The 24,256-nt window shown below is 44.3% G+C and overlaps 1 protein-coding gene across 6 annotated transcripts in view; it reads left to right on the top strand.

Moving 5' to 3' along the window:
* The window catches only part of CHN1 (chimerin 1), a 145,108-nt gene extending 123,999 nt beyond the window's left edge, over nucleotides 1-21,109 (top strand). For all 6 annotated transcript variants that reach the window (XM_052676505.1, XM_052676503.1, XM_052676504.1 and 3 more), the window contains 6 exons: nucleotides 6,620-6,704; nucleotides 15,678-15,851; nucleotides 16,572-16,649; nucleotides 17,754-17,891; nucleotides 18,833-18,938; nucleotides 20,178-21,109. In XM_052676505.1, coding sequence (XP_052532465.1) covers nucleotides 6,620-6,704; nucleotides 15,678-15,851; nucleotides 16,572-16,649; nucleotides 17,754-17,891; nucleotides 18,833-18,938; nucleotides 20,178-20,349 — 753 coding nt within the window. In that variant the 3' untranslated portion in view covers nucleotides 20,350-21,109. The remainder of the gene's footprint in view (nucleotides 1-6,619; nucleotides 6,705-15,677; nucleotides 15,852-16,571; nucleotides 16,650-17,753; nucleotides 17,892-18,832; nucleotides 18,939-20,177) is intronic.
* The last annotated feature ends 3,147 nt before the right edge of the window (nucleotides 21,110-24,256 follow it).

Below are 24,256 nucleotides of genomic sequence, written 5' to 3'. Positions count from 1 at the left end.
GAAGGCATCTGTACCCATCAGAGCTGGGCTGAGCACTGTGTTTCCATGCATCACATTCCCTAGCATGTTGTCTTAGTTCTTTTTTGCTCTTCATTAATATATGTATGTCTCCAGAAGGCTGTTTTTCACTATCTTTCTGTGCAGTATTGATACTGCCACACTGTTACTTAGTCACTATCTCACTAATGCCCGAGACAGCACAGTCAAATTAATTACAATAAATAACACTTGTAAGGCTGCCTGGTATAGATCAGTGAACATTCAGAACACAACTCCCTTTCAAACCAATGCTTCTTCCAGAGAGCAGAGGTTTTTCCATTATTGCTTAAGCCACGCTGTTAGGTTAGTCTTGCTAGTTACAGCTCATCTCTCCATGGTGAAGCAGCCTCCTGCGGTGACCCCTTTGGAAGGGAGGCAGAGCAGCCCATACATGTGTGAGAAGTGGGCTTGGTGACACCGGTGTCTGCTGGAGGGACCTTGCCAATATGGAGGGACTCACACATCGCTTTAATAGACAGACTGCTGGTACTAACAAGAGTCATTTGTTTGAAACAAATACAGCAACCTGGCCCAGTTTTCACTCATCTAATTGTATCTTTGCTAGGTGTTTGCTGGTGTAAAAAGCCATAACAAATTGTTTCCATGCCAAATTACATTGTTCTGATGAGCTGCTCCTGAGAGCCATGCCTAAACGCTGGGGGCCAGCAAGAGGAAAGTGCAGAAGAAATGCTGCAAGAAGACCTGAAACTGTAACAAACCTTTACTGCAGTGAGCAGAGCCATTTTTGTGTGACTTCAGACATGAACTCATTTCTATTTCTGATCTTCCAAAAAGTGGGGCAGGTGCCTATTTGGGGTGCGTTGGTTGGTCTCCACTGAAAGGAGAGTGCTGCTTTTGATGAAGTCCAGCCCTGGCAATGAGAAGATTTTCAAAACATCTTTAAATGAGTCACTGCACTCAAATGAATATTCAGAAGGAGAGCTGGGCGCCGCTAGCACAGTCCCCAGGGAGAGCCTCTGAGCTTTGTCAGAGATAAGAAAGCCTCGGGAAATGGGAGGTTTCTTCTGGGCTCCTGGTACTCGGGGAAAACATTTTCAAAGGCAGTGGCAATATCTGGAGAGCAAAACTGGAGAAAATCCTCCACGGAACTTTGGAGAAGATCGTGTCAGTTCTGTGTAGCTGCTTCTGAAACTCGTGCAGCGTTATACAGCAATTCAAGCCAGAAAAGCTTTTAGGCATGGATGGATTTATTTTTTTCCTCTTATTTTTATTTAATGTTTCTTTTTAACTCTTTTTTTTTTTTTTTTTTTTTAAGGCTTGGCTTTTCTAAAGCAGATTCCCAGTAGTGCATTATTACTTAACCCTCTCTGCTTTCTAAATGCTAATCCCTGCATTCAAGATCTGGCTCTGTTTTGGGTTTTGTTTCATTTTTTTTCTTTTTCTAAATCTGTATTTCCTCTATAATTCCATCCCACCTTGCTGGTAGCTTTCTAAGTCCTTAGCTGTGGCTCTTGTGGGTCTCCCGCACGTAGGGCCATAGGAACAAAGCAGCCCATGAATGGCAAGGCTCAGAAACACTCTGCAGGGACTGGGCAGTGCCTCCAGGGGCAGGGAGCACTGCTTCTGCTCCCATCAGTGCTTTTGCCTCTAAATTAAATGTAGCATCTGTGCAAAATCACTTCTTTAGGGATCTGTTGAGGTTTTGTATTACATTTATGTCATTATGTGGAGCATATATGGCATGTATATATACATACTATTTTAAGTATGAAGATTTTATTCAATTTTCACCTGTGGTTTCTGAATGTTGTATCTAGACACAGGTGTTGAGTTACTTAGGCCTGGAATGAAATGGATAGTGTCCTAAGCTCTAAGATATCAATTTGAAAAAAAAAAAAAACAAATCTGCTCTTCCATTCTGAAAGGAAGGTGATCAGTTTCATTGCATTTACAAGGCAAAAAGCGCACACCCGCTACTCTCTCTGCCGTTTGTTGCCTTGTCTCTCTTAGAGCAGAACCTAACCCCATTTTCCAGTTGTTCTCATTTCTGCTGACATGATCTGCACAGACCAGGAAGTCAACACAACCTGACAGCACTTCAGGCTCCGGGTGAGCGAGGACTGGGAGGAAGGGCTGCCTGCTCAGCGTTCATGTCTGTGCCCGCTGCCCATTGCCGTGCTATTTATACTTGATGCCCTGAATCACGGCCCCCTTCTCTGGAGCTGCTGGAAGAAGTTGTTGGCCCAATCCCAGGCATGTAGCACCACAGCTGGGTTAGGCAGTCTTTGGTGGTTTGTTGCAATACTCTCATTACGCTCATTTCTGCAATACCTTCATGTGATAGTGAATTATCTTACAGCTGCGCTGTGCCCTGCTGTTGTCATGGCAGTCTTCTTGTTTCTGAGATTACTCAGCAGCAGCGTTTGCCTCGCAGTAGGAAGGTCGTGTTCTGTAATATTTGGCATGGTTGAGACCCTGGTTTTAGAGGGCCTGCCTATTGTTAATATATGCATACACTGAGTTAAAGCATTGGCCAAACCAAGGTTGAAGCAGTTTGTTTTCTCACTGATCTCTCTTCTATGCCCTTAATGTCCAGGCATCCTCTGTCTGTATTGGGGTGCATACAGAGGGTGTGCCTACTGGGTGCAAGTGTGGGTACACCCAGTGTCTGATGAAATCAGCTGTCACTGAGGAGACAGACATTAATAATACAGGCTGAGTTATCATTTTAATTGAGACTTACAGTGTCTCCTGTATCAATTAAAAGCTTGGTGGAGTCCCAACAGGCAGAATTCAGCTGATGGAAATGCAAATCAGCGAGGACCACTGAGCTGATGGGCTTCATCAGCAATGTCCCACGATCTTTAGGCACTTGGCTGAAAGACACTGCTATAGCCAGCAGAACGGCACCCTCGGAGCACCATGCAGTGCAGGTACCTGATGTGTGCCATCACTCAGCCCCCAGCCAGCTCGGTCTCTTCCCCAAGCACCAGCAGGGCTGTCCAATGCAGAGAGCTCTGGAAAAATGCGAAGCTGCAGTACTTTTTCCATCCTTTCTCTAGTCAGTGTGTTTCATTCCAATGCAGATGATGTTGCCTGGATTTTCCAAATCCCATTCTTCTTGCCAGCATCTCAGCATGGAGGGCTATGGGAGATGCTACGCTGCTCAGTGTGGAGCATGGGTCCTGATGGAGCTGCTGTCCAGGGAGACCATGGCAGCCTGTAACAGAGACGGCTTTGTTGTGTGCTGTCAGAGAGCTGTTTTCCGAGCTCGGAGTTTATTTTATGTATACGTAATTTGTCAGATCCAGCCTTGCTTTCTGCCTTGCTGAAGCTGCGCACATCCATCATGTTCTTGCACGTCACATTTCCAAAGCACTTTGCTGATATTCTCTCACTATCTTGACAAGTTATATAATGCAAGTCCCCCAGTTTTGAATGCTAATTATCTGCTGGTTTTCAGATAACAGCCAAAGAACTGCCCAGTAAAAGCAAAAAGCATAAGAAGTAAGGGGGTTTGTGCGATACATGGGTAACTGCAGCAGTGACTTTTGTAGAGCCCGAGAATTATCAGAGATCTGCTTGAGGAGCTCCTAGCTTGTGGTATAGGCTGTTGTCAGTCATCAGATCATTTTTTTATTTGCTTAAGTTTGCCTCTTTTTATAAGCAATATTTTAATTAAATTAATTTAATTTTAATTAAATTAAAAAAAAACCCAAATGGTGTTCTGTAACATACATAGTAGCTAATCACCAGAGGTAAGATATTTTTCCCAGCGTGTAACAAAATGTCTTTCAGACCCAAAAAAGCACTTTCTTCCTATATAAGATCATAGTCCTTTTTATTATACCTTGCTGCTGCTGTGGTAGAGTTCAAACTAGAAATGCCAATGTGAGATTCCCCTGTTATCCTTAGACTTGCAGAGCAGCCTAATAATTGGATTTTATCTCAGTTTAGAAGTAAGTATTTTCCTTTAAAATGATCTAGAATTAGATTTTTCTTTTAAACTCACACTTGAAACCTTGTGGAAAGAGGAAGAGAAGAGGATTTCTGGGACTGGAGTGAGAATGAAAGATTTGGGAGATACAAAGCCCAGTTTTGCAGTTTTGTACTCTCACATTTTATAAGATGCCTGCATATGGCACATGCTCTTTTTATAAAGGGAAAGACACACCTTGTAATTTAATCAGGATCTCTGGAATTCTGCCTGGTGTGTTGTCAGAAAACTTTTTGGAAAGGCATGATTTAGTTTTGAAATAAGCAAGTCACTTGACAGGTTTTTAGAATGGGGAATTGAAGGTAAAAATCAGAATGCTATATTAAAGGGTCACGTGCAATAGGCTCAATATTGTTTGCAGGTGCTGGCCCTCTCGCTAGCAGTGGGATGCAAATGTTCTCCTCTAGCATGCTGCCTGGCCCTGCTCTGCAATGTGAAGCAGTTGGAGGGCCATACTGGCCCCAGAAGACCACTTCTTGATGTTTTCTGGCATGGTTTACTGCCTCTGATTTCATTTCCTGCGGTCTGTGCATTCAGCCTGTGCAGGGCTGGACCTCCAGTTCCACTCTGTGGCAGTGGGATGTGAACATTCTGGCACCACTGAGCTCTGTGCAAAGGCATTAATGCTTCCAGACCCCAGAAGAGGCATCAGGGCTTGTCCTGCAGGGTCACATACCAGGGGTAGAAGGGCATCGTGGGCCAGAGGGCCCCTAATTAATGTTGCCTGGGAACCTCCTCTGGCATGTCTGAGAAAGGTCAAAGCAAGAGAAAGCATGACAGAAAATAGAAAAACCCACCTGTAGCTTTTAATTTGTTTTAATTTTGCATTCAGAATAATGAATAAGCAAGTAATTTGAATGGTACAGGGTAAAGCTAAGCAGGCTTGTGACAAATGTTCACCTGAGAAGGTAATTTCCTAAGATGTTACAGCAAGGCATTGCAGTGTTTGGATGGAGTCTGGCTGCGTGGGACGAGAGCAGTGATTCCAAAACAGTGATCCTGAAGGGCAAAGACCGATCTCCATCTAAACTCACAAAGGGAAGGATGGTACGCTGTGCTGATAGGAAAGAGGGAAGCAGGGGAGCCTGCCTTGCCCTTCTGTTTTGAGTTACTTCTGGGTCACAGCAGCCACCATCACAGGGACGGGCAGCCTGAGCCCAGCCTTTGCTGGTGACTGCAAGGCAGATGTTGTTTCTTGCAGAAGTTGTGTTAGTCCCTCAGGCATTAAAGCACAGCATTTTGCTTGAGGAGATCAGATTCTGAGAAGGGAAGGCTGCCAAAGACCTGTAGAAAAGCAGGGGGCTGAGGAAGAAAGCCAAGAGGATGTGGGTAGTGCAGGTGTCTCACGGAGAAGAAGGTGTGAAAAATCTCTTTGTGTGGAGAGGGAACAAGAAAATAGAGATTGCAGCTGCTGACAGTCTTGTCATCATTTGCTTCATGGGAGTCAGCTGGAACTTTGAGAAGGGAACTGTTGCACTTTCAGAGTTGGTGGTGGTGGCACTGGCTTGCTGGAGCTGGGGGCACCCAGCACTGCTTCCAGAGATGCTCACGGCAAGCAGGGCTGGGAGCCATTGTGTACTTTGGAGAATTGGAGAGCAGATCTCCAGAGCAGTGCGCCAGCCTGCCCACTGCTACTGCTTGGCAGGCAGTAAGTGCAGGAGGTCTGCAGCCAAAGCAGGACCTGGCCTGGAATGCTGGGCTCTTGTTGGAGGTGAGTGTTATCTGGGGTCCAGCTGCTGGGTGCACCTCATGGAGGGGGTGCTCTCTGCCAAGTGGCTCTGGAGAATCGACTGAGTAAAGCCTTGAGAATATTTATTGTATTTCACTGTGAATTTCATTACTTTATGATTACCAGTTTCTTGAACACTGGCTAAGGAAGCTTTGGATATCTCTACAAAGAGTCTCATGGTCTCCTAAAGCAGGCACTTTATCAGAATAAAACCCAAACCAGTTTGTGGTGTCTGCAGAATTTGCAGCTTATGCATGAGCCAGGATTGAAAGCAGCATTGGCTTTTTCTTCTCTAGCTTTGAATTTCGTCCTGGGTCAGCGAGTTCTTGTTTTCACTTAGTAGACTCATTTAGATTTTCAATATGTGGCATTAGTCTGGAGAGAATTAATTTCCTACAGAGCTGTTCTGAACTAGAAAGCCCCCGGGGTGCATCTGGAGTGTCTGTGCTGCACTGGTGCTTTGCCAGGCAGGACGCTTTCCACCCAGGGCTGCTCCAGCACTCATCACCCTGTGCATCTCTTGTGGAGGTGCATCCCTTGTGGAGGTGCACTCCTTGCGATTCTGCACGGACGAAGGGGTGCCAGCAGACAGGATGGGAGCACCATCATTGCTCATCCTACAACAGTGCAGAATGAGAGCAGACCCCAACACCAGTTGTGCTGCTCCAGGTGGTGCAGGATGGGCAGCACCTTCTCACAGCACTGCTGGCCCTTTGGCTGTTCAGTCCTTTGAATGTTTCTTTCTTCTTCTCCTGCAATGGTAAAGAGAAACTTCTAGTGAATGTATGCATTGCCTTCTAAGAGAAGTTCTAGCTTGTTGAGACACTTTGCTTTTGATGTCTGTGAAACAGTTGTTATTCTCTGTAACTTTCTTTTCTGCTGCTGTCTTCCAGGTGCACACGTTCAGGGGCCCGCACTGGTGTGAGTACTGCGCCAACTTTATGTGGGGCCTCATTGCTCAGGGAGTCAAGTGTGCAGGTAATGCTCATTCCCTCTCCTTTACTTGAGTCACCCCAATTGCTGTCACTGTTGTATTTGCAGCACGTTTCACCATACACCCGTGCAGCAAGGGTGTGATCTGACCCCTGCCAAAATCACACTCCCAATGCTGCTGAGGGTTTCAGGTCCCCGTGTTGGTAACAGCACAGCACCTCTTAAGTGCTTGTGGGGGAAATAGCAGAATGAGAGAGAAAATAGGTAAATGTGTTCTTTACCTTGTCTCCTTTACAATTGATTGCATTTACTAGTAGGTGTCAGAGCCTTATTGAGAATCTTTGTATGCAGAGTGGGCAAGCAGCGAATTTCACATTGCAGTTGTGAAATGGGCATTTGAATTTGTTTTCTGTTTAGTGCAGTGGACTCCCAGAGTGCCCTAAGTCACCTCCTGAGCCTGCAAACTTAATACAATAGTAAGAAAGAGGATGATGAATAAGGGAGGTGAGCAAAAATGTTGCATAAGCGTTCAGGTGCTGATACAAATGTGTTACACACGTGCCTGTCACTGCAGGCATTTCTGGGACTAAGCCTCTCCAAAGGAAAACAGTTTAGCAATTGTATGGATGTGATTCTTCTGAAAAGAAGGGGCACTCAGCTTTTTTCAAAGGCAGAAAAGGATGAAAGTGATCAGAATAGTTTACTGAATTTAAAAGTATCTTATGACATTTGAGCAGCCACATTTATATAAGTGGTGCAAAGAAATGTTGATGTATAAAGACCTGCATATGTTGCCCTGGAAACTGAATTTTCAAGCTAATTTAAGAAATCTGCTTGTCTAAAGCTTTCTGAAGTCTCAAGCAAATAACGGAGGTCTTTATCAAAGAACTCCAAAAGAAAATAAAAATTAACTAATGGAGAAACAGAATTGAGATATTTTAAAATCTTCCCCCCAGAACTATTTGAAACACAATAGTCTGCCATTATCAGCAGATCTGTGCTGTCCAGTAAACAGTGTTGATTTAAGAAGTGGTTAGGCAAAAATGTTTTTTTTCTTTCTTGGTATTCTCCCCCTATTTATTTGCAGCCTCCTCCTCCACTGTTGCGCTAAAACTCGTACTGCTTCTCACTGCTTTTAATGTTGCACAAGATGTATGAACAGTGCTAGAACAGAAAGAAAAAATATGATTTTGTTCTTGAGTCATTCTCTAAATAAGGCATTTATTTTTTGCCCTCATGTGCCATCTTCCTTTCGCACCTAAGGTAGAGTGCAAAGTTTTGGCCTGTTGAAACGCTCAGCATTTCGAGCTGATGGCTCGCAATGCTCCATGGCAGTGTGAAATTAATAGTATTGTTGTTATAATTAAATCTAAAGTGTTTGTGATGCTTTTTTAAATCTAACTACGATGGAGCTGATTCTCTGGTTTTACCAGGTTTCTCTAAAAGCTTCTGAGGAGCAGTTTTCTTTCCTCCTTATGGGGATGGCAATGAGTACTGCCTGCCTTTTTTCCTCCTTGACAGTCTAGAGGAACATATGTGTATTAGATGACTTCATAGTTTCAGAAACTGTAATTAGGGCTTTCTGTCTTGTGTAAGATTTCATGTTGGTGTTGGTAGCTTCCAGCACCTTCGATGACCTTTTCCATAGTTTAAAATCTTACATTGTACAACAACGCTGGCTGGCTGGGGTGGCTGATGTGGGAGAGGTGGTTCTGGTACTGTTTAGCCAGCCTTACAGCCCTTTGAGCAGAGCCCGAGTCTCCTGTGTGGAGGTGCCTTTAAATTCCCATTCGAATGGCTTGGAGAGCCACCACTGCCACCATAGCCCTGGCTGGAGTGCCACCACTTTGGCAGAGTGTGCATAGGTATCAATTTAAAAAACAAACAACAACAAAAAAAGAAATAATTGTTTTCCTTCTAAACTGAGCTGTTTTAATGTGGAAACAAGGAGGCACATACATAAGGAGCTATACAAGGCCGTTGCTTTCCAGAGTAGCTTTATGCTTCAGAGAAAAACTACAGCTTATAACAGGAGGCAGCCCACTTGCATTCAGATAGGTTTTCAATGGCACTCCAGGGAAATCCACAAAATCTGTTTTGTGGTGTATGTAATCATTTTATTGAAAATACCTATGAGCAAAACTGCACTGATCGTATGTAATTTTATGTTTTTTAAGCATTTGTTTTTTACAGCAGACAGTTGCATATCTCGAGAGGAATCTGTTGGCTTTACAGAAGTGATAAGTTTGACAAATATAAAGGGCTTACTGCATGGGCTACACTCAACCATTCCTGCACAAAAACATGCTGCAGTAGGCGTGTGGGACAGTCCAAGACCCGACAACAGAGATAAATGTCATCCATTTGAGAACAGAAGAGGAGGAGCCAGAGGAAAAAGTGGAGCTTATTTGTAATGGCTGATGGATTAGCTTTTGTTACGCAAACAAGCCTATCCTTTGAAAAATAGTAAGCCAGAACCAAACACTCGCAACTGTACACATGCCATAGCAACCAGTGAGGATGCCTTAGCAACCTGAACTGCCCTGGCTCATGCTTTGTTTCAGGCCAGCATGACTGAGTGTGTCCTCCTCAGCCAAAATACAACCTTGAGTGCATTCTGTGCCTTTTCAGGCACTGCTTGGTATGCTTAGCCTCTGGGAGGTGGCTCTCCATGGCTCATCCAAGGTCACGCTTTAGTGCAGATGGAGGACATGTGTTTTCCCTTCCAGAAAGACCAGAGATAACTGTAGCCACCATCCCTACCACCTGAGCTGTGGTTATCAGCTGAAGTAAGGCGCTGGATCCTGTCTCGACTATGAATGTTTTGGGATTAATGCATGTGACGGAACACAGCAAGATTTTATGTTCCAAAATTAAGAGTCAGGGTCATGTCCAGGTTTTGGACGCTGTGGAAAATGAATTGCACTTAGTCTGACTTCTGCTGCAAATATATCCTGAGCAAAAGGGGAAAAATATCTTTTTCCTTCAACTTTATTCTCTGAAATGTTGTCTGTATTTCCTCAGCTTCTTGAAAGAAAGGTTTGCTTGTTTAGAGTGAATCCTTAACACAGGCCTCTACTCTACTGTCTCAGAGGGTCATGATTCCAATTTTTGCATCCTAGCCACAGACCCTTAAAATTCTATTGAGCTGAAGGCTCATCTGTATGCAAAGAGTCTGTGTTTTCTGATGACGTGCTCCATCTCCAGCATGCTTTCCTCTGGGCTTTTGCCTTAAGTAGAAATAACTGAAGAAGTGTTTGAAATTATAATGCCAGCAGCTTGTGTAAACATTGAAGCTTAGCAGAAGCTAATGAAGACTTAAGAATATCTTCAGCTCCAAATTCAATACAAAAACTAAAAAAACGTATTTTTAATTATATTTCTCCTATGTAAGTCTCCTTGTGCTTACTGTGCTCATCCCATTGCCCAGAATGTGTTCAAAACGAGAACCTGGAACAATATCCAAAGAAAACTTGCTTATTGTTCTTAAGTGATTTAATCAGCGGGTTTTTTTAAAACAGGCTGCGGTAAAATCATTAATTAGCTAGGTTTTCTCTGGGCAGTCTTAGCCTGCTGCCCATGGAGTCTGGTTTCTGTCTGTCTTCTGGTTTCCTTGGAGTAGCTGACCTTTTTCTGAATAGCTGGTTGAAGTAAATTTGCAACTGGACCATCACTGCAGGGACAAGCAGCTGATGCTGGCTGAGCATTTGTTTTGTCTTGCTGCTAAATCCTTTTTGGTGGACAACCCTCCTTTGTCCCACTGATGTGTGAAGATGAAGGATACTCCAAAGAAAGCCGCTTGTCCTCAGGCAGCAGTTGTGCAGGCACAGTGCTCATGCTTTTTATTGCTAGAAAAACAGTTGATACACTTATGATATGTCAACAAATGGGAAGGCAGGGAAGCTGCCCTGTTGTGCCCATCATATTGCCCACCCTCAGGGTAGCTGGCATGCCTTGGGTGTGATAAACTCCCATTCTGCCTGCACTTGTTCCTTAAAAGCACATTCAGAAATGAGATGTGCACCCAGGTTCTGCTTGGTTCCTTGACTGTACAGAGGCCAGAACAAGAGCAAAGCAGAGCAGCAAGAGGCAGAGTTCAGGGCCAGGGCTGTGGAAAGGAGGCTCTTTGGCATACAGGCTCAGCCCACCTCATGCAGGTGGTGATGCCGTTGGAGGAGATGCACGGGATCTGGTGGTGTTCCTTTGAGGAATGAGCTGTAATGTTTTAAATGCTAATCAGGCAGTGCAGCCTAGCTGTTCCCATGGGGAAGCTGTTCTTATGGGGAAGCTGAAACTGTGTGTCCTAAAAACGGCTTTATCTCCAAGCCCACGCAGACCCGGGAGCCTTGAGCAAGCCAGCAACCCAGCAGGGAAGCTGTTGAGGAGGTAGGCAGGTGTCATGGCCCACAGCCAGGGAAGTTTCTAACCAAATTGCCTGTGATCTTTCAAAACTTCCATAAAAATCCAACCTCCTCCACCAAATGTATTCTCTAGAAAGAACATCTCACCTCTGTTCTGCAGTCAGTTTTTGCAGCACAGGCATATGTGTTCTTTTGATTGGGGCAAGGGGAGATTGGCTTAGTTCGAGAGGCTTATTTTCTTATTCTATTTCATAAGACCAGATTTTTTCTGTAGTATAAGGAAAATGTGTTGCCAAGTAACCAGCTGTCCTTTAGAAATTGCTTCCTAAAGAATAATGTACCCTATCGTGCACCATATAGTGGTATGACTGCAAGCAGGTTTCAGGGATCCAACGTGCACGTCTGAAAGCAATTTTGCAGCAACAGTTTTGCTTTGGACTCTGGTGGGATAAAGGCTGCCCCAGATGTGTGTTGCAGGTTGACAAATGGCGGGTGTGAGGCAGGGCAGCACAGCGGGCAGGTTGTCTGGTGGTTGAGACAGCCCTGCTGTGGAGAGCAGACCCTCGTAGCACAGCCCTGTGCCATGTGCCCTGTGCTTGGCAGCATGAAGTGCAGCTCGTAGTGCCTCTGGGGCTCTTACATGCTCGTTCACACACACTGGGTCTGAGGGAATAGAAAACATTGCTTTCTTTACTCCAGAAAAGAGCACTAAATTATTAAAGAAAAGCTTCTAGCTCATGACTGATTGATGAGAGCAAATTCCTTTCCAGCCTTTTCACCTTTGCAAGTGTAACTACACCAATGATTTGTGCATGAGTAGAACCCATCACCTGCCCTCAGGTAGCTTCCTGCAGCTGGTGGCACGGCCACGGCCATCAGGGGCTGCAGTGAGTGGTCCTGCACAAGGCATCGTGCTGTGCCACAGCTCCCACCCTTACCGCCCACCTCTAGTGAATCTTGCAGGCTTTTTGCAGGTAAGATACGTCTGCCTTTGGGCTCATAAAGCTTCTTTTCTTGTCAGACTGACCAAATGTGTGTATTTTTCTTCGAGATAATTCAAAAATCTAATTAGAATGATGTATTGTAGCATATGATATAATTCCAGAGGAGCATGATCAGCAACCACGTTACCCAGTATATCAAACCAAAGGAAATCTAAAACTGACTAAAATCAAATCAGCCCGATAACAAAAAGTGACAGCTCAGTATATTTTAGTCTCTGCAAATATGTGTGATGTGTGCTCATGGGGTGATATTACAGTACGTATATCTTTTGGCTGTGCTCGTGCGTTAATATGAACACCTTGTTTGTCCTTTCAGCCCAGTGGACTAACATCAGTATAAGCTGTTTCTTAAACATTACAAAGCCTTTTTCTGGGCATCATGGGAAAGTGTTGTCAGGCTGGTTTTAGATTTAATAGGTCTCACAGAAGCAATGTCACAGCCCACCTGAGCTCCTAGATCAATATGCTATTAAAGTCAGGGTAGCTTATCACTGACTTCTAAAGCTGACTCTTTTTTTCCTAAGTTTCCATGCTTCGTATGTGCTCTTGAATTTATGACAGCATTTTTTTGGACGCATTTTGTATACTTGAAAGGTGGCCACAGTTTGCTAGCAGTATAAAAAGGAATGGCACACATGACTTACGGTTTGGGTCAGGAGAAATGATCTCTGTAAAGGTGAAATTCTGATTAACTGAAGTCAGTGGAAGTTTCCCTGTTGACCTGCCAGGGGTCGTGAGTGCATATTTTAAATCTGCCCTTTCATTATAGGATTTATTGGCAGATACTATGCTTATGGGGGTTTTCCTTTCTCTCCTCTGCAATTCTTGCTGCGGTCAGTGGGTAGGCACTGGCGAACTTCGTAAGAAACAGATAAGGTTCCTTGTTACTTTGCAGTAGATCAAGAGTAAAGCTGCTAATGCCAACTTAGCTACTATGGATTTATTTTTATGTAAGTAGAAGTAAATAGACCTTAAGAGTGAAATCAATAGAATCTTGGTGATTCTCAACAAACCCAGCCAGATGATGCAGATACATGCAGACAAGGCAGGCACACCTGAGGTTTCGCCATGCAGAAGGGCACAGAGAGAAATCAGGTCTAGGCTTTCCTGTTTATTTCTAGCTAATTCTTAAATAACGGGTTTCAGAGCCTTGATGAAGCATCTGCAGTGAGAGCAGAGGGCAGATGTATTTAATAATACGCAATTTGCAGTGTAACTGCTCCCTTTTAGTACTAACAAGTAAGCTGGATATCAGTAGAGCAGAAGGTTGGCACATCGCACACAGCTCTGTGGAGCGGAGGGTTGACCTTGTGGCCACGTGCTTTCTGCCTTGTCTGAGTTAGCGAGACAGACAGACAGACGGTCGTCCTTCAGCCGTGCGTGACTCTGGCTGTCAGCTTGGTCAGAGACCAGTGACCGAGACATGGCTGTTAGCTCAGGAGAGGGATCCACCTGATACGAACTGCAGTACCAGAGTTTCAGCTCATCTGTTGTAACGAGTAGCATTTTTCTGTTGCAGATACACTGGAGTCTCTCACAAGTAGATATTGCTTCAGGTGATAAAGTGAGTGAGTCTTCTACATTCACATAAGAGCTGAAGAGCCTTGACTGTTAGAAAGCTACTGCACAGCCCAATGATGTTATTGAAAGCAGTGCTCGTGTGCTTTGTAAGCATTCAGTATCTGAAGTATTTCTAGGTTTAAATGTTTCTCAGGAGTGTTTGTAAGCCCTTAAGCAGTGGGTCAGTATATGAAATCCAATCAAGTGTAAAGGAAGAACAAAAGACAGAGAAGGAAAGTTGACTATTTCTGTTGTAATTCTGGCATTAATGAGGTCAGATCCAAAGCCTGTTTGAGTCTGTGGGATTAGCAGTAACACAATTATTTTCAGAAGTGAGGTTTTCACATAGGAAACATCTCTGTAAATTAGATATTCTAATGAAATAAAACTTTCTTGTATGTAAATATAATTAGGATGAGTTCAGTGAATGTGATAATTGCTTTAAGTCAAATATAAGATGCTTGGAAGCATGTTTTTCTATTTTTATATATTTTAGTCTTAATTAGCCTTGGATTCCCAGAAACGTAACTCTAAGCTATATTGCTGTTCATGTGAAGTGGCTAATTTGCAATGACTAGTGAGTCCTCATGAGTAAGACAGAACCATTCCAGTCTTGTAGACTGTTTTGTAGAGCAGCTTTGACAGACATTGATAGCATTTCTATGCTATGAGAAATATTTTAATATTCCGACCTTTTCACTCTGATGGAACAGGTGCTCCTTGCAGCAGCCTTAGGAATTCGTGTACAATCCTGATATTTGCAATCATAAATACTATTTCTACTGCAAATCTAGGGCTTCAAAACCAGAGAAATCAAGAATTAAGATTTCCTGTGGGATGTCAGGATGTTTCCTTTCCATGTGTGCATTAAGGCATTGCGCCTCATTCTTAGGCTCCATGTTGTTTTGCCTCCACTGCTGATCCAGGCTCTGGAAGCAGAGTGGATGGTTCTGGCTTGCTAGTTCTACTTGGAATTTTGTTTTCTCCTTGCTGTTGAAAGTGGAGCCATTGCTCGCCCTGACAGCACAGCGTTCAAACCCTGCTCCAAAAGGTGAGGAACTTCTCTGCATTCCCACAAACAGCCAGCAAATGTCTATGCCATAGAAAGCCAGAACATCCCCTTTCCATTTCAGAGCTGAAGCACTGAGGATTACACTGCAGGATTTGGATCACATGTTTCCAAAGAGTTCGGGCTCCCTATTTATAGCCCTGAGGGACGTGATTTGTCAGAGCTCCGTTGAAATGAAGTGTTGGTGGTATTTAAAGCTCCGGCAGAGCCACCCTCACCGCACTGGCCGATGTGCTCCGAGGTTCTTCGCAGTAATGTGAATAAACTGCTGGCAGAAGCCAAGGGGAGCCTCTGCAGAAAGCTGTTGATGTTTCAGGTTTCCACGTCCCTTCATTCCACTGCTGTGGAAGCACAGGGAGCTGGGCCCGGCAGCAGAGCTGCATGGAGATGTGGGCAGGGCTGGGGGCTCACTGAATGCCGGCTGCAGCTCGCGTGTGTTCATGGCTGCACTGTGCCATTGCTTCTTGCTGGCTGCTGCTCCCTCCCAAATGCCTGCAGGTCTCCACTGCAGAACTGAAGAACTTGCAGTGAACTCAGAGCGCTGGCTCCTGGCTGGGCACTGCTGATGGCAGAGGTAGTGGCCTGTGCTTAGCTGAAAAGGGGCTATGCTGTATAATCAGTGTTGGTTTCCTGTAAGATTGTGATTTTTTTCCCAAACACTGGTTAGTATGTTCTGTGTGGTTTTGAACAGAAGAAACATTCTTCCATAATCTGATTTCAACTGAGCTTCACTCAGGCTAAGTCTCATCTTCCTTTTGCTGTAGAGCAGTTCATGCTTAAAAATAAAAATAAAGGAATGAATGAACAAATGAATAAATAAGTAAATGGAATGTCCTCCCAAAGTCACTTTTTAAATGAATGAAAGTGTCCTGGTGACTGCCAGCACGGTTGCACACCCAGCCTGTGGCTCTGCAGAAGCTGCAGCTGCAGGATCAGGTCAGGATCTTTGCATGCTTGACAGCCCTGGCCTCAGGATCCATCTTCACCAAATACCAGCCTAATTTTCCTTTGCTTTTTCCCTCAGATTGTGGTTTAAATGTGCACAAGCAGTGTTCCAAGATGGTCCCAAATGACTGCAAGCCAGACCTGAAGCACGTCAAAAAAGTGTACAGCTGTGACCTTACCACTCTAGTCAAAGCGCACTTCACAAAAAGACCCATGGTGGTAGACATGTGCATTAGGGAGATTGAATCCCGAGGTAAGGCGTAGTTAATGGGCTCTTGTTGCTTTACTGATAATCCGTTTAGATTGATCTGGGTCATCTGGGTTTCTGCTGAGCGTATGATTGCTCCAAACAGATTTGCACACGACGTTTTATGGCTGCCACTTACCCTCCACTGTTGATGTTATACTTTGCATTGTTTCATGGCTCGTACATGTTTATTATTTTATAGATTTTTCTCAGATCTGCTTAATGGACAATTACTACTTGATTGTTAACTTGATTGTTACATATTAGCACGTGTCTTTCCAGTAATATTTTTATTAAAAAATCAAGTGCATGTATCGGAATCAAAGCCAGTTAGTGAGGATGTGTTTCCTCTTGCCAGTTCCCATAGTCCACAGATATCCTTTTCTGGAATTAGAATACTTATTTTCACTCTGAAATGATGACAGAACATCTCATATGCTAATCTCAGTTATTTTTGAATCTGCTGTAATTGGCTTAATATGTTTCTTCAGCTCTGAAGACGTTTGCATAAACATAATTCAGTGCTGATATGAGGAAGCAGGTAATGCAAGCGTCAGAGTTAAAAGGGCAGGCTAAGATTTCATTTCAGGCTAAGAAAAACCTGATCAGGCCATTAACTGGTCTGCTTTTCTTCCCTTTAATGAAGAACCTGGCAAAGAAAGGACTGGGTGGAAGGAAACTGTAAAATTCATACTGATTTTAGTCTTGTTGAAATGTTGCCTGCAGGTCTTAATTCTGAAGGACTGTACAGAGTTTCAGGATTTAGTGATCTTATTGAAGATGTCAAAATGGCATTTGACAGAGGTATGTTCTTCCCTTGTGCTGCCTTATTAAATAGACACAGCCTTTCTGTGCAGCCCTCTCCTGCCTCATGCTCTGCTGTGCCAGCAGTCAGAGGGAGTGGGAGGCTGTGCTGACAGAAGGGCAGGGGGGTCTGCTCCGTCAGAAAAGCATATCAGATTCTCTTCAGTCTTTATTACTGAATCTGCTCTTCTTCTTCCATCAGTATCTGTCCTTATTGACCTCGTATATAAGAAGTGGTAAAACTTTCTAAAGCAGTGCTTTGGTGTGCAAGTAAAACTGCATTCAGCAGGGTGGGGGAAGGACAAGGCACGTGATGAAGTGCCTTAAGAGGGCTGTGCATTTTAAATGCCTTTCTGGATGAAAGCTCCAAAATAATAAGATAAATACAATCATGCAAACAAAGTTTGAATTATTACACTCTAAAGGAAGTCAGTGAGGACAAACTCTTCTCTCTGACAGAAGGCAGTAGGACAATTAAAGGCTTTCCAGCTGCAGTCCCTCTATCCCAGTAGAAATCAAGGCCAAAATCCATTCTGTAAACTCTCCCTCTTGCTTCAGTGGAGAGCTGGACCTATTCACACAGCATCCGCCTCCTCTGCAGCCTTAGCAGGGTGGGGATGTGCTGCACAAGCCAAGTTTTGGATCCATGTCCGCTGCGGTCAGGAGTAGGTAGTGTGCTGTAGCTAAATGGTGAACACATGTTTTTCTTATGAAACGGGGAGACTGTGGATAAAGATGACTTCATGTGCTTTTTTTTTTTTTCTCAGACTTTCCCTACTTTCTCATGCAGTGCTGACAAACGTGTTGTTTGGCAGTGCAGTGTGTACAGGAATAACTCAACTTCCACACGTTTCTATAGCATAGTGCTTGAGATGGCATTTTTTTTTATCATTTTAAGTGAAGAAATGTTTCTGAGTAAAAAGCCTCGACTGCGAAATGATGAACTTTGCAAACCAATAACAAGGTTTTGCTTATAAATCCAAAGGCTGTAGTTTTGTCCAGTTTAATAATGTTTACTTAAGCAGGATACTGTTTTCTTTTTTGAATGCTGTTTTACATCTGTTTGTATTTCCAAGGTTTAATGCCTTTGCCTTCTTCATGCAGATGGGGAGAAGGCTGATATTTCTGTGAATATGTATGAAGATATCAATATTATCACTGGTGCACTTAAACTGTACTTCAGGGATTTGCCAATTCCACTCATCACGTATGATGCCTACCCAAAGTTTATAGAGTCTGCAAGTATGTGTAATGCACTTTTCTCTTTTTCTTCTCCTTTGTGTGCATGACTCGCCTGCTGGTTTAATGGCTGTCCCTGTGAAACTTCCTCTACATGCCCTATTTAGGAGGTGTTACACACTGCAACACAGTCGTGTGGTGTTACATGATTGCGGGCACATTTGTCTTCCCCTTTTTTTTTTACCAGCGATGTTTCCTTTCCCTCACACATCGTGGATTCCATCCCTCTGCACATGCTGCGTGAGTTCCTAGTACTTGACAGGGATATTTGAAGTCTTTGTTTTTGTCTTGTTAGAAAGAAGGTGATTCATGAAAATGCTTAAAAATAAGAAGCCATTTGTTTCTACAGGCTGATAAGCGTTCACCATAAGGCCACCATCAAGGCTGGTCTCACAGGTGATGAGTCTGCAAGCAGGGCAACAAGCCCAGCTGGAGCATCTCTGCCAAGCATCCCAGCTGCATGAGCCATCTCTGGCATTTAGCAGGCCCGCCTGGAGAGGTGTGAGAGAGCTGTGGGAAGAAGGGAAGGGCCGGATGCTGGGCTTGCCACCGCCCTGGAGAAGGCTCCTTCCAAGCAGAATGGGGACAGCCAGAGAAGCTGATGGCAAGGTTCCCAGTAGCTTCTGCTGTTCCAGGGCTACACCTGTGGATTATTCGTGAAAAAACTAGTCCAGTCAGCAAGGTCTGCAAGGGGAATTCTTTTTAGTAGGCTGCATGGAATCCTCTAGTCAAGCACAATTTGGGGGGAGCTTTCTTTGTCCAAAACAATCACAGCCTGACTGTGCTCTGAGCTTTGGGTGAGCAGATCTTCCATGATGAAGGTTGGATAGGTCCTGTAAATGAAGAGAGCCGTGAGGTCCTGCTCTCCTGCAGGCCACCATTCCCGTCCTGCCGTGCGTGAGTTCTGGCTGTGCGTGTGGTGACCGTGAACATCTGTGTTTCAGAAACCACCGATCCAGATGAACAGCTGGAAATTCTCCACGAGGCGCTGAAACTGCTGCCACCTGCACACTGTGAAACACTGAGGTATCTCATGGCACATTTGAAGAGGTAAGTAGACTGTCTGCAGAGCAAAGTCCACATCAGGACCTCTAGGAAAGTGGGCAAGGCACGCCAAATTCTGCAAATTTGAAGTTGCCCCTGGAGGCTGGCTGTGGTGGGGGGTATTCACTGGTGCGCAGTCTATCCCCCAAGCACTGATGTTTACCCCCACTTAAAGTGGTCACAAAGTATTTGAAGGATGAAAATCAAAAAAAGGCCGCTGCTTTGAAGCAAGAAAGTCACGCCTGCCAAATCTGTGCTATTTTTTAAGTTTCAGTGAACATTTATTTTTAAATAAACATTTTTTTAAGAAGTTTAAAAAATAATTTTAAAAAAAGTCTTTATCTCTGGAAGTAGTAATTTACTACTGGGGCAAGAAACTAACACACTTTAGTGCTTATGGATTGGAGTCTTTTTCTGTGATTGTTTCTGACACACTAAAAAGGGAGTACATACTGGGCCTGAGCTGACACCCATTAGGCACATAGTCACTTGGCCTGGTGAGGTTTGCCAGCGTGGATCCTCTCATGGCAGGTGCCACTTTCTCAAAAGTAGGAACATGGGTTCTGTGTGAGGTTCCTCCACGACCCTCTGGTGGAAGCTTAAATATTACTCAAGAAAGACTGACAGTTGGAGATTGAGTACAACAGCACAGGCCCTATTTCTTTCCAGAAAGTAGGGGAGAAAAATCCATGTGGTGTGCTAGGGTATCCATTTCAGTTTCTCTAGTAACACCAACTTTTGTCAATATATAAGAATTATTCTCTTTCTTTAGGGAAAAAAAAAAAAAAACAACTTGATTTTAAGCTCTTCTATTTTATAGTTCTTGCACGAGTAGGAATATGTTGACTCTGCAGAGGACCTCAGGCAGAATTCAGCTACAGGGCTTCTGCCTGACTTGCCCATTTATTCATTTATACCAGTGACATTTCAAGTGGATGTTTTAGAACAGAGGCATGAACCAAAAAAAAAAAAGACCCCACCTGACTGCTTGTGACACATGAAGATGATTTTTCCTTAGCTTGCTCAGAAGTTGCAGTCCAGTTAGCAAGTTACATTGCACATTGTATTTGTGGTATAGTTGAATGATAAAGTAGAAGGGTGACTCATTTTTACACTTGCACTCAATGTGTCAGATCCAAAAAGCTGCTCGCAGTTTCTCCTTCCCGGTGCTTTTTAAGGCTATGTGGTCATTATCTGCACAGGAAGCATCTCACAGTGAGTGACAAACTCTGTCCTTTCTTACAGAGTAACACTCCATGAGAAGGAAAATCTCATGAGTGCAGAGAACCTGGGCATCGTGTTTGGACCAACTCTTATGAGAGCGCCAGAACTGGATGCAATGGCTGCACTGAATGACATCCGTTATCAGAGACTTGTGGTGGAGATGCTTATAAAAAATGAAGACATTTTATTTTGAATATTTTGGGGGTTTTGTAATTAAAAAAAAAAAAAAAAGGAAGCAACAGTGTTCTATGGATGAAGGAATATTTTAAAGTAATTTAATGGCTCTTGTCGCTGAATTCCATATTTGCTAGAGCTTTCGATGTATTCAGGATAAAAATGAAGGAACTCTTTGTCATTTCTGTAGTGCCATTCAGCTGATGTTGAAAAAGGTTAACACATACTTTCCAGTACTAGTAATCCTGGGTGTTTATCATGTGAAAATAAAAAATGAGACGCCTACAGCTATTGCATGATCTGCTCCCTGTTCTCCCTGCTCTGGTGAGAATCATTCCATGAAGAAAGCAGCGGACCTGGTGCGGCATCTTTGTTCTGGATAGTTTGTGGTTGTAATTCAGCATGTTTCTCAGTGTAAACCTGTTGTGAATTTGCTTTTATGTTCTATGTAATTGGTTTCTGATACTAAAAAGAAGGCCGACTTCTGTGAAATGGAGCCTCTGGCAGTTTATTGGCATTTCATATCGTTCTCTGCCACTGTTTTGGCTGATTTCTTCTTGGGTTTCTTTCAGGTTTTTTTCATCATACAGTAATTTGTTTTTAACAGAAACAAAATGTGTACTTTTTTAAGTAATCCTCCATTATGTTTATGGTGGTTGCAGTGAAATCTGCAATGCTGAGCAGTGTTCCTTTATTATTATTGCTATTTCAATTGTAATTTTGTATTTTTATCTGGCATGCATATATTAATTTATTAAATTTTGCCTTTAGAACTCTAAGTTATTTCTTTGTACTTTGTGAGCGTGTTTCAGAAATACTGTTTGTTTCATTCTTATCGACTATTCCACCAAACAGCCTCTGAATTCAAAGCAGCAGCACAGAGCATTGCTGTTTCTGATGAGACCGCTGCTCTAAACACTTTGGAGCCTGGCGCTTTGCTAAGGATCCCATGAGTTTCTCTTTATATTTTATTTGAAAATTTCTGTCTGCATTGGCTAGGATGCTTCCCAGGAACACTTCAAAGTTCTGAAATAAACCAAGTGCCATCAAGTCATCTCCTACTTCACAGATTACATATACTGCTGTAATGGCCTGTACGCAAATTGGCGCTGTGGTTTGCCACTCTGTACAGTTGTAGATGCCCTGACAAGATGTACACACCACTGAAGGTTGAATGCAAATACATCCCAGAACACGGGCTTCAGATTGAAGGTGCTGTGAAATGGCAGCTCCCAGGAAAATGGCAGAAGTCCCAGCTTGAAGGGCTAGCAGTAAAAGGGCAGTAGGAGGAAGAGATCAGTCTTTGGGGTATGTAGACAGGGACCTGTGGGAAAGGAAGACATAATGAGATGCTAAAGCTAGGGTGCTTTGCTTGGGCACCTCTGCTACCTGCTCTGAAAGAGAGCAGCCAGGTGAGGCTACCTGCGACTTCACCCAGCCCTCCCCTCAGGCAGCTAGGAGGAGGAGGAAGGAACACCTTAGAATTGCAACCAGCTGCTCTCTTGTGAGCAGTCAGCTGCCTCCCTGCATCACATACTTCCCTCCTGTGCCCAGGCAGAAAGGGAGGGGAAGGTTATGAGCAGCTCTCCTGGAAGGAAGAAGATGAAGCTGGTGTGCACGCAGATGAGTGCGTGGGGAGTGCTGGTGGAGAGGTTTGACAGAGGCTCCTGTGGCATTCTCTGTAGCTGGTGAGTTGAGCTGGGGGTTCCCACTGCTGCAGGACGTGCTTACAGCTAATACCCGTGTGGCCGTGTTGGAGCTGCTCCAGTGGCACTCAGCAGGCAGAGAGCACAGCTGCGAGCAGCTGGGAACAGAGGGAGACCATCCTGGGCCTTCTGAAGGGGAAAGGGAAGTGGTGGTCAGGGGACCTGAGTGATGTCTAGGGGAAAGCAAATCTTTCAGAGAAGATAAAGCAAGATGAAGTTAATTCTTACAAAGTGATTGAGACAGGAAATTACTATCTTAAAAAAATTAAATACAGGAATTGTTGGGGAAACACGTACTTAGGACAGTGATGGGGTGTGGCTGGGAGCCCTGGTGAAAAATCTGTTGATTGAAGATCTGTCCACACAGTTTGTTCATGCCTGTGGCATTGAGATAGAAGCTTGGCTTTGCTACATTACCTGGCAGAATGGAAAACATACTGCATGTAGGTTTGTGCTATACCAAGCTTATGCTTCCTGCAATGGCTAAGGGGGAGGTAAAGGCTCCTAGAAAGCAGCTCTGTGTACTTGCTCTGTTCTCAGTCTGGTTTTCCCTGAGATGGGCATTCTGTGGTGTTTGTATTATAGCTACAATTATGTTGTAACAAGGAGAAAAAAAAACATTAAGTGAACCTAGCAATCATGATTTGCTTTTTTAGTCATGCAAAATTACTGCTTAGCAACTGCAGATCAGACCTGGAAAGCTTATGTAATGTATGAGAATGGAGGTTTAGGAAACACATTGTGGGTAAAAATGATTGCTGAGCAAGCCATGTGAGGAAAGAGCTCCCCGTATTCTGCCCCTTGCTGAGAACAGCGGCTAATGGCCAAGAAGTGCCAGCAAGGGGACATGGGCAGCCAGGCTGGGATGTGCTGGCAGCACCTCCTGCAGGGACATCAGGCTCCTGGCTGCTCTAGCTGGGGCCAGGAGTGCTGGCACCCGCTGCAGAGCCGTGGTGCTGACAGCATCCTTGTGCTGGCCTGGTCTGCTCCTTGCACAGCGCTCCTTGTGCCACCTTCTGTGCTTCAGTTTGACAGCAGGATCCATGAGCTGCCCTAATTCCTACTGCTGGCTCTGCGGTCAGAGTGTCGTTTGTTCTTATCGGAGCTCTCCCAAGTGTGATGTCAATAAGCTGCTCGAGGAGTTTAAGAGCTTTTGGTTGGTATCCTTTCCTATTCCTCCTGTAAGCATTGCGTCTCAAGGACGCACGCAGCTCCTTGTATTGCCCAGGTCTGTATTGCTCCGCCTCGGTGGATTGTGGAAAATGATTCTTGGGATTCTGGGACCCCTTGATTAATGTATTTCCTGAGGCAATTAAGTATTGCTTGGAAAAAAAAAAAGCTTGGCAGCCAACCAGGATTCATTTCCAAGCACTGCATTGTCTGTGATTTTATTTTTTCTTCCTTGCTACAGATTTTACAATTTGAATGTAGAGCTTTTGCCTCTTTTTCCATGCTTTACTGCTGCATCAGAAATGCAAACAGAATTGCCCAACTATTAACATGATGCATTTTTTTGGATGAATATTCATTTGGTGGCATACCACAAGGCCTGCTGGAAGGATTGCTTGCTGAAGCCAGGCCTTAGCACAGCCGGGGGAAGCAGCCATGGGCCTGCAGGGTGCTGGGGCCTGCTGCTCTCCTTCTGGTGGGAGGGAATCCCCCCCCACAGTCCTTCATTCCATCTGTAGCGCTGGCAGTGGATCTGGCCTTGCTCCGAAGCTGTCACATTGGTTTACTAATAGTGTTAATTAAGAACAAAGCTGTTTTGCTGTGACACCTGCACCTGAGTCTCCTTCAGTCCTGGGCAACTTTAACAGCCAGCCTCGGCCCGGCTAAACGCGACCTGCTGCGGTTTGCTGGAAGGGCAGCAGGCGGCCCTGAGGGGTGCCCTCCTGCCTCAGTGAAGGCAGTGTGGGTTGGTGGGCTCTGTAGGTGCTGCAGGCATTGCCCAGGCTTTGTGTGTTCCCAGGTGGGAACACAGGCTGTGGCCTTTAAAACACAATGCTCTTTGACACCTCTGCATAGATGTGGCTGTGGTCTGCCAAGGAGATGAACTTCATAATGGGACTAATTTGAGAAATAGCTGTTGTTTGGACTGGTTCAGCTGGAGCTCTTTATTTCAATTCCAGTTTCTTCTGTGCTGCGTTTGCTCCTGCGTTGCTTATAGAATCACGTAATCATGAAAGTTGGAAAGGACCACTGAGATCATCTAGTCCAACC

The sequence above is a fragment of the Tympanuchus pallidicinctus genome, unplaced genomic scaffold (genome assembly GCF_026119805.1).
Source record: "Tympanuchus pallidicinctus isolate F22 unplaced genomic scaffold, pur_lepc_1.0 scaffold15, whole genome shotgun sequence".
NCBI lineage: Eukaryota > Metazoa > Chordata > Aves > Galliformes > Phasianidae > Tympanuchus > Tympanuchus pallidicinctus.
The sequence above is the reverse complement of the archived record's forward strand: the minus strand, read 5'-3'. Positions and strand labels throughout refer to the sequence as shown.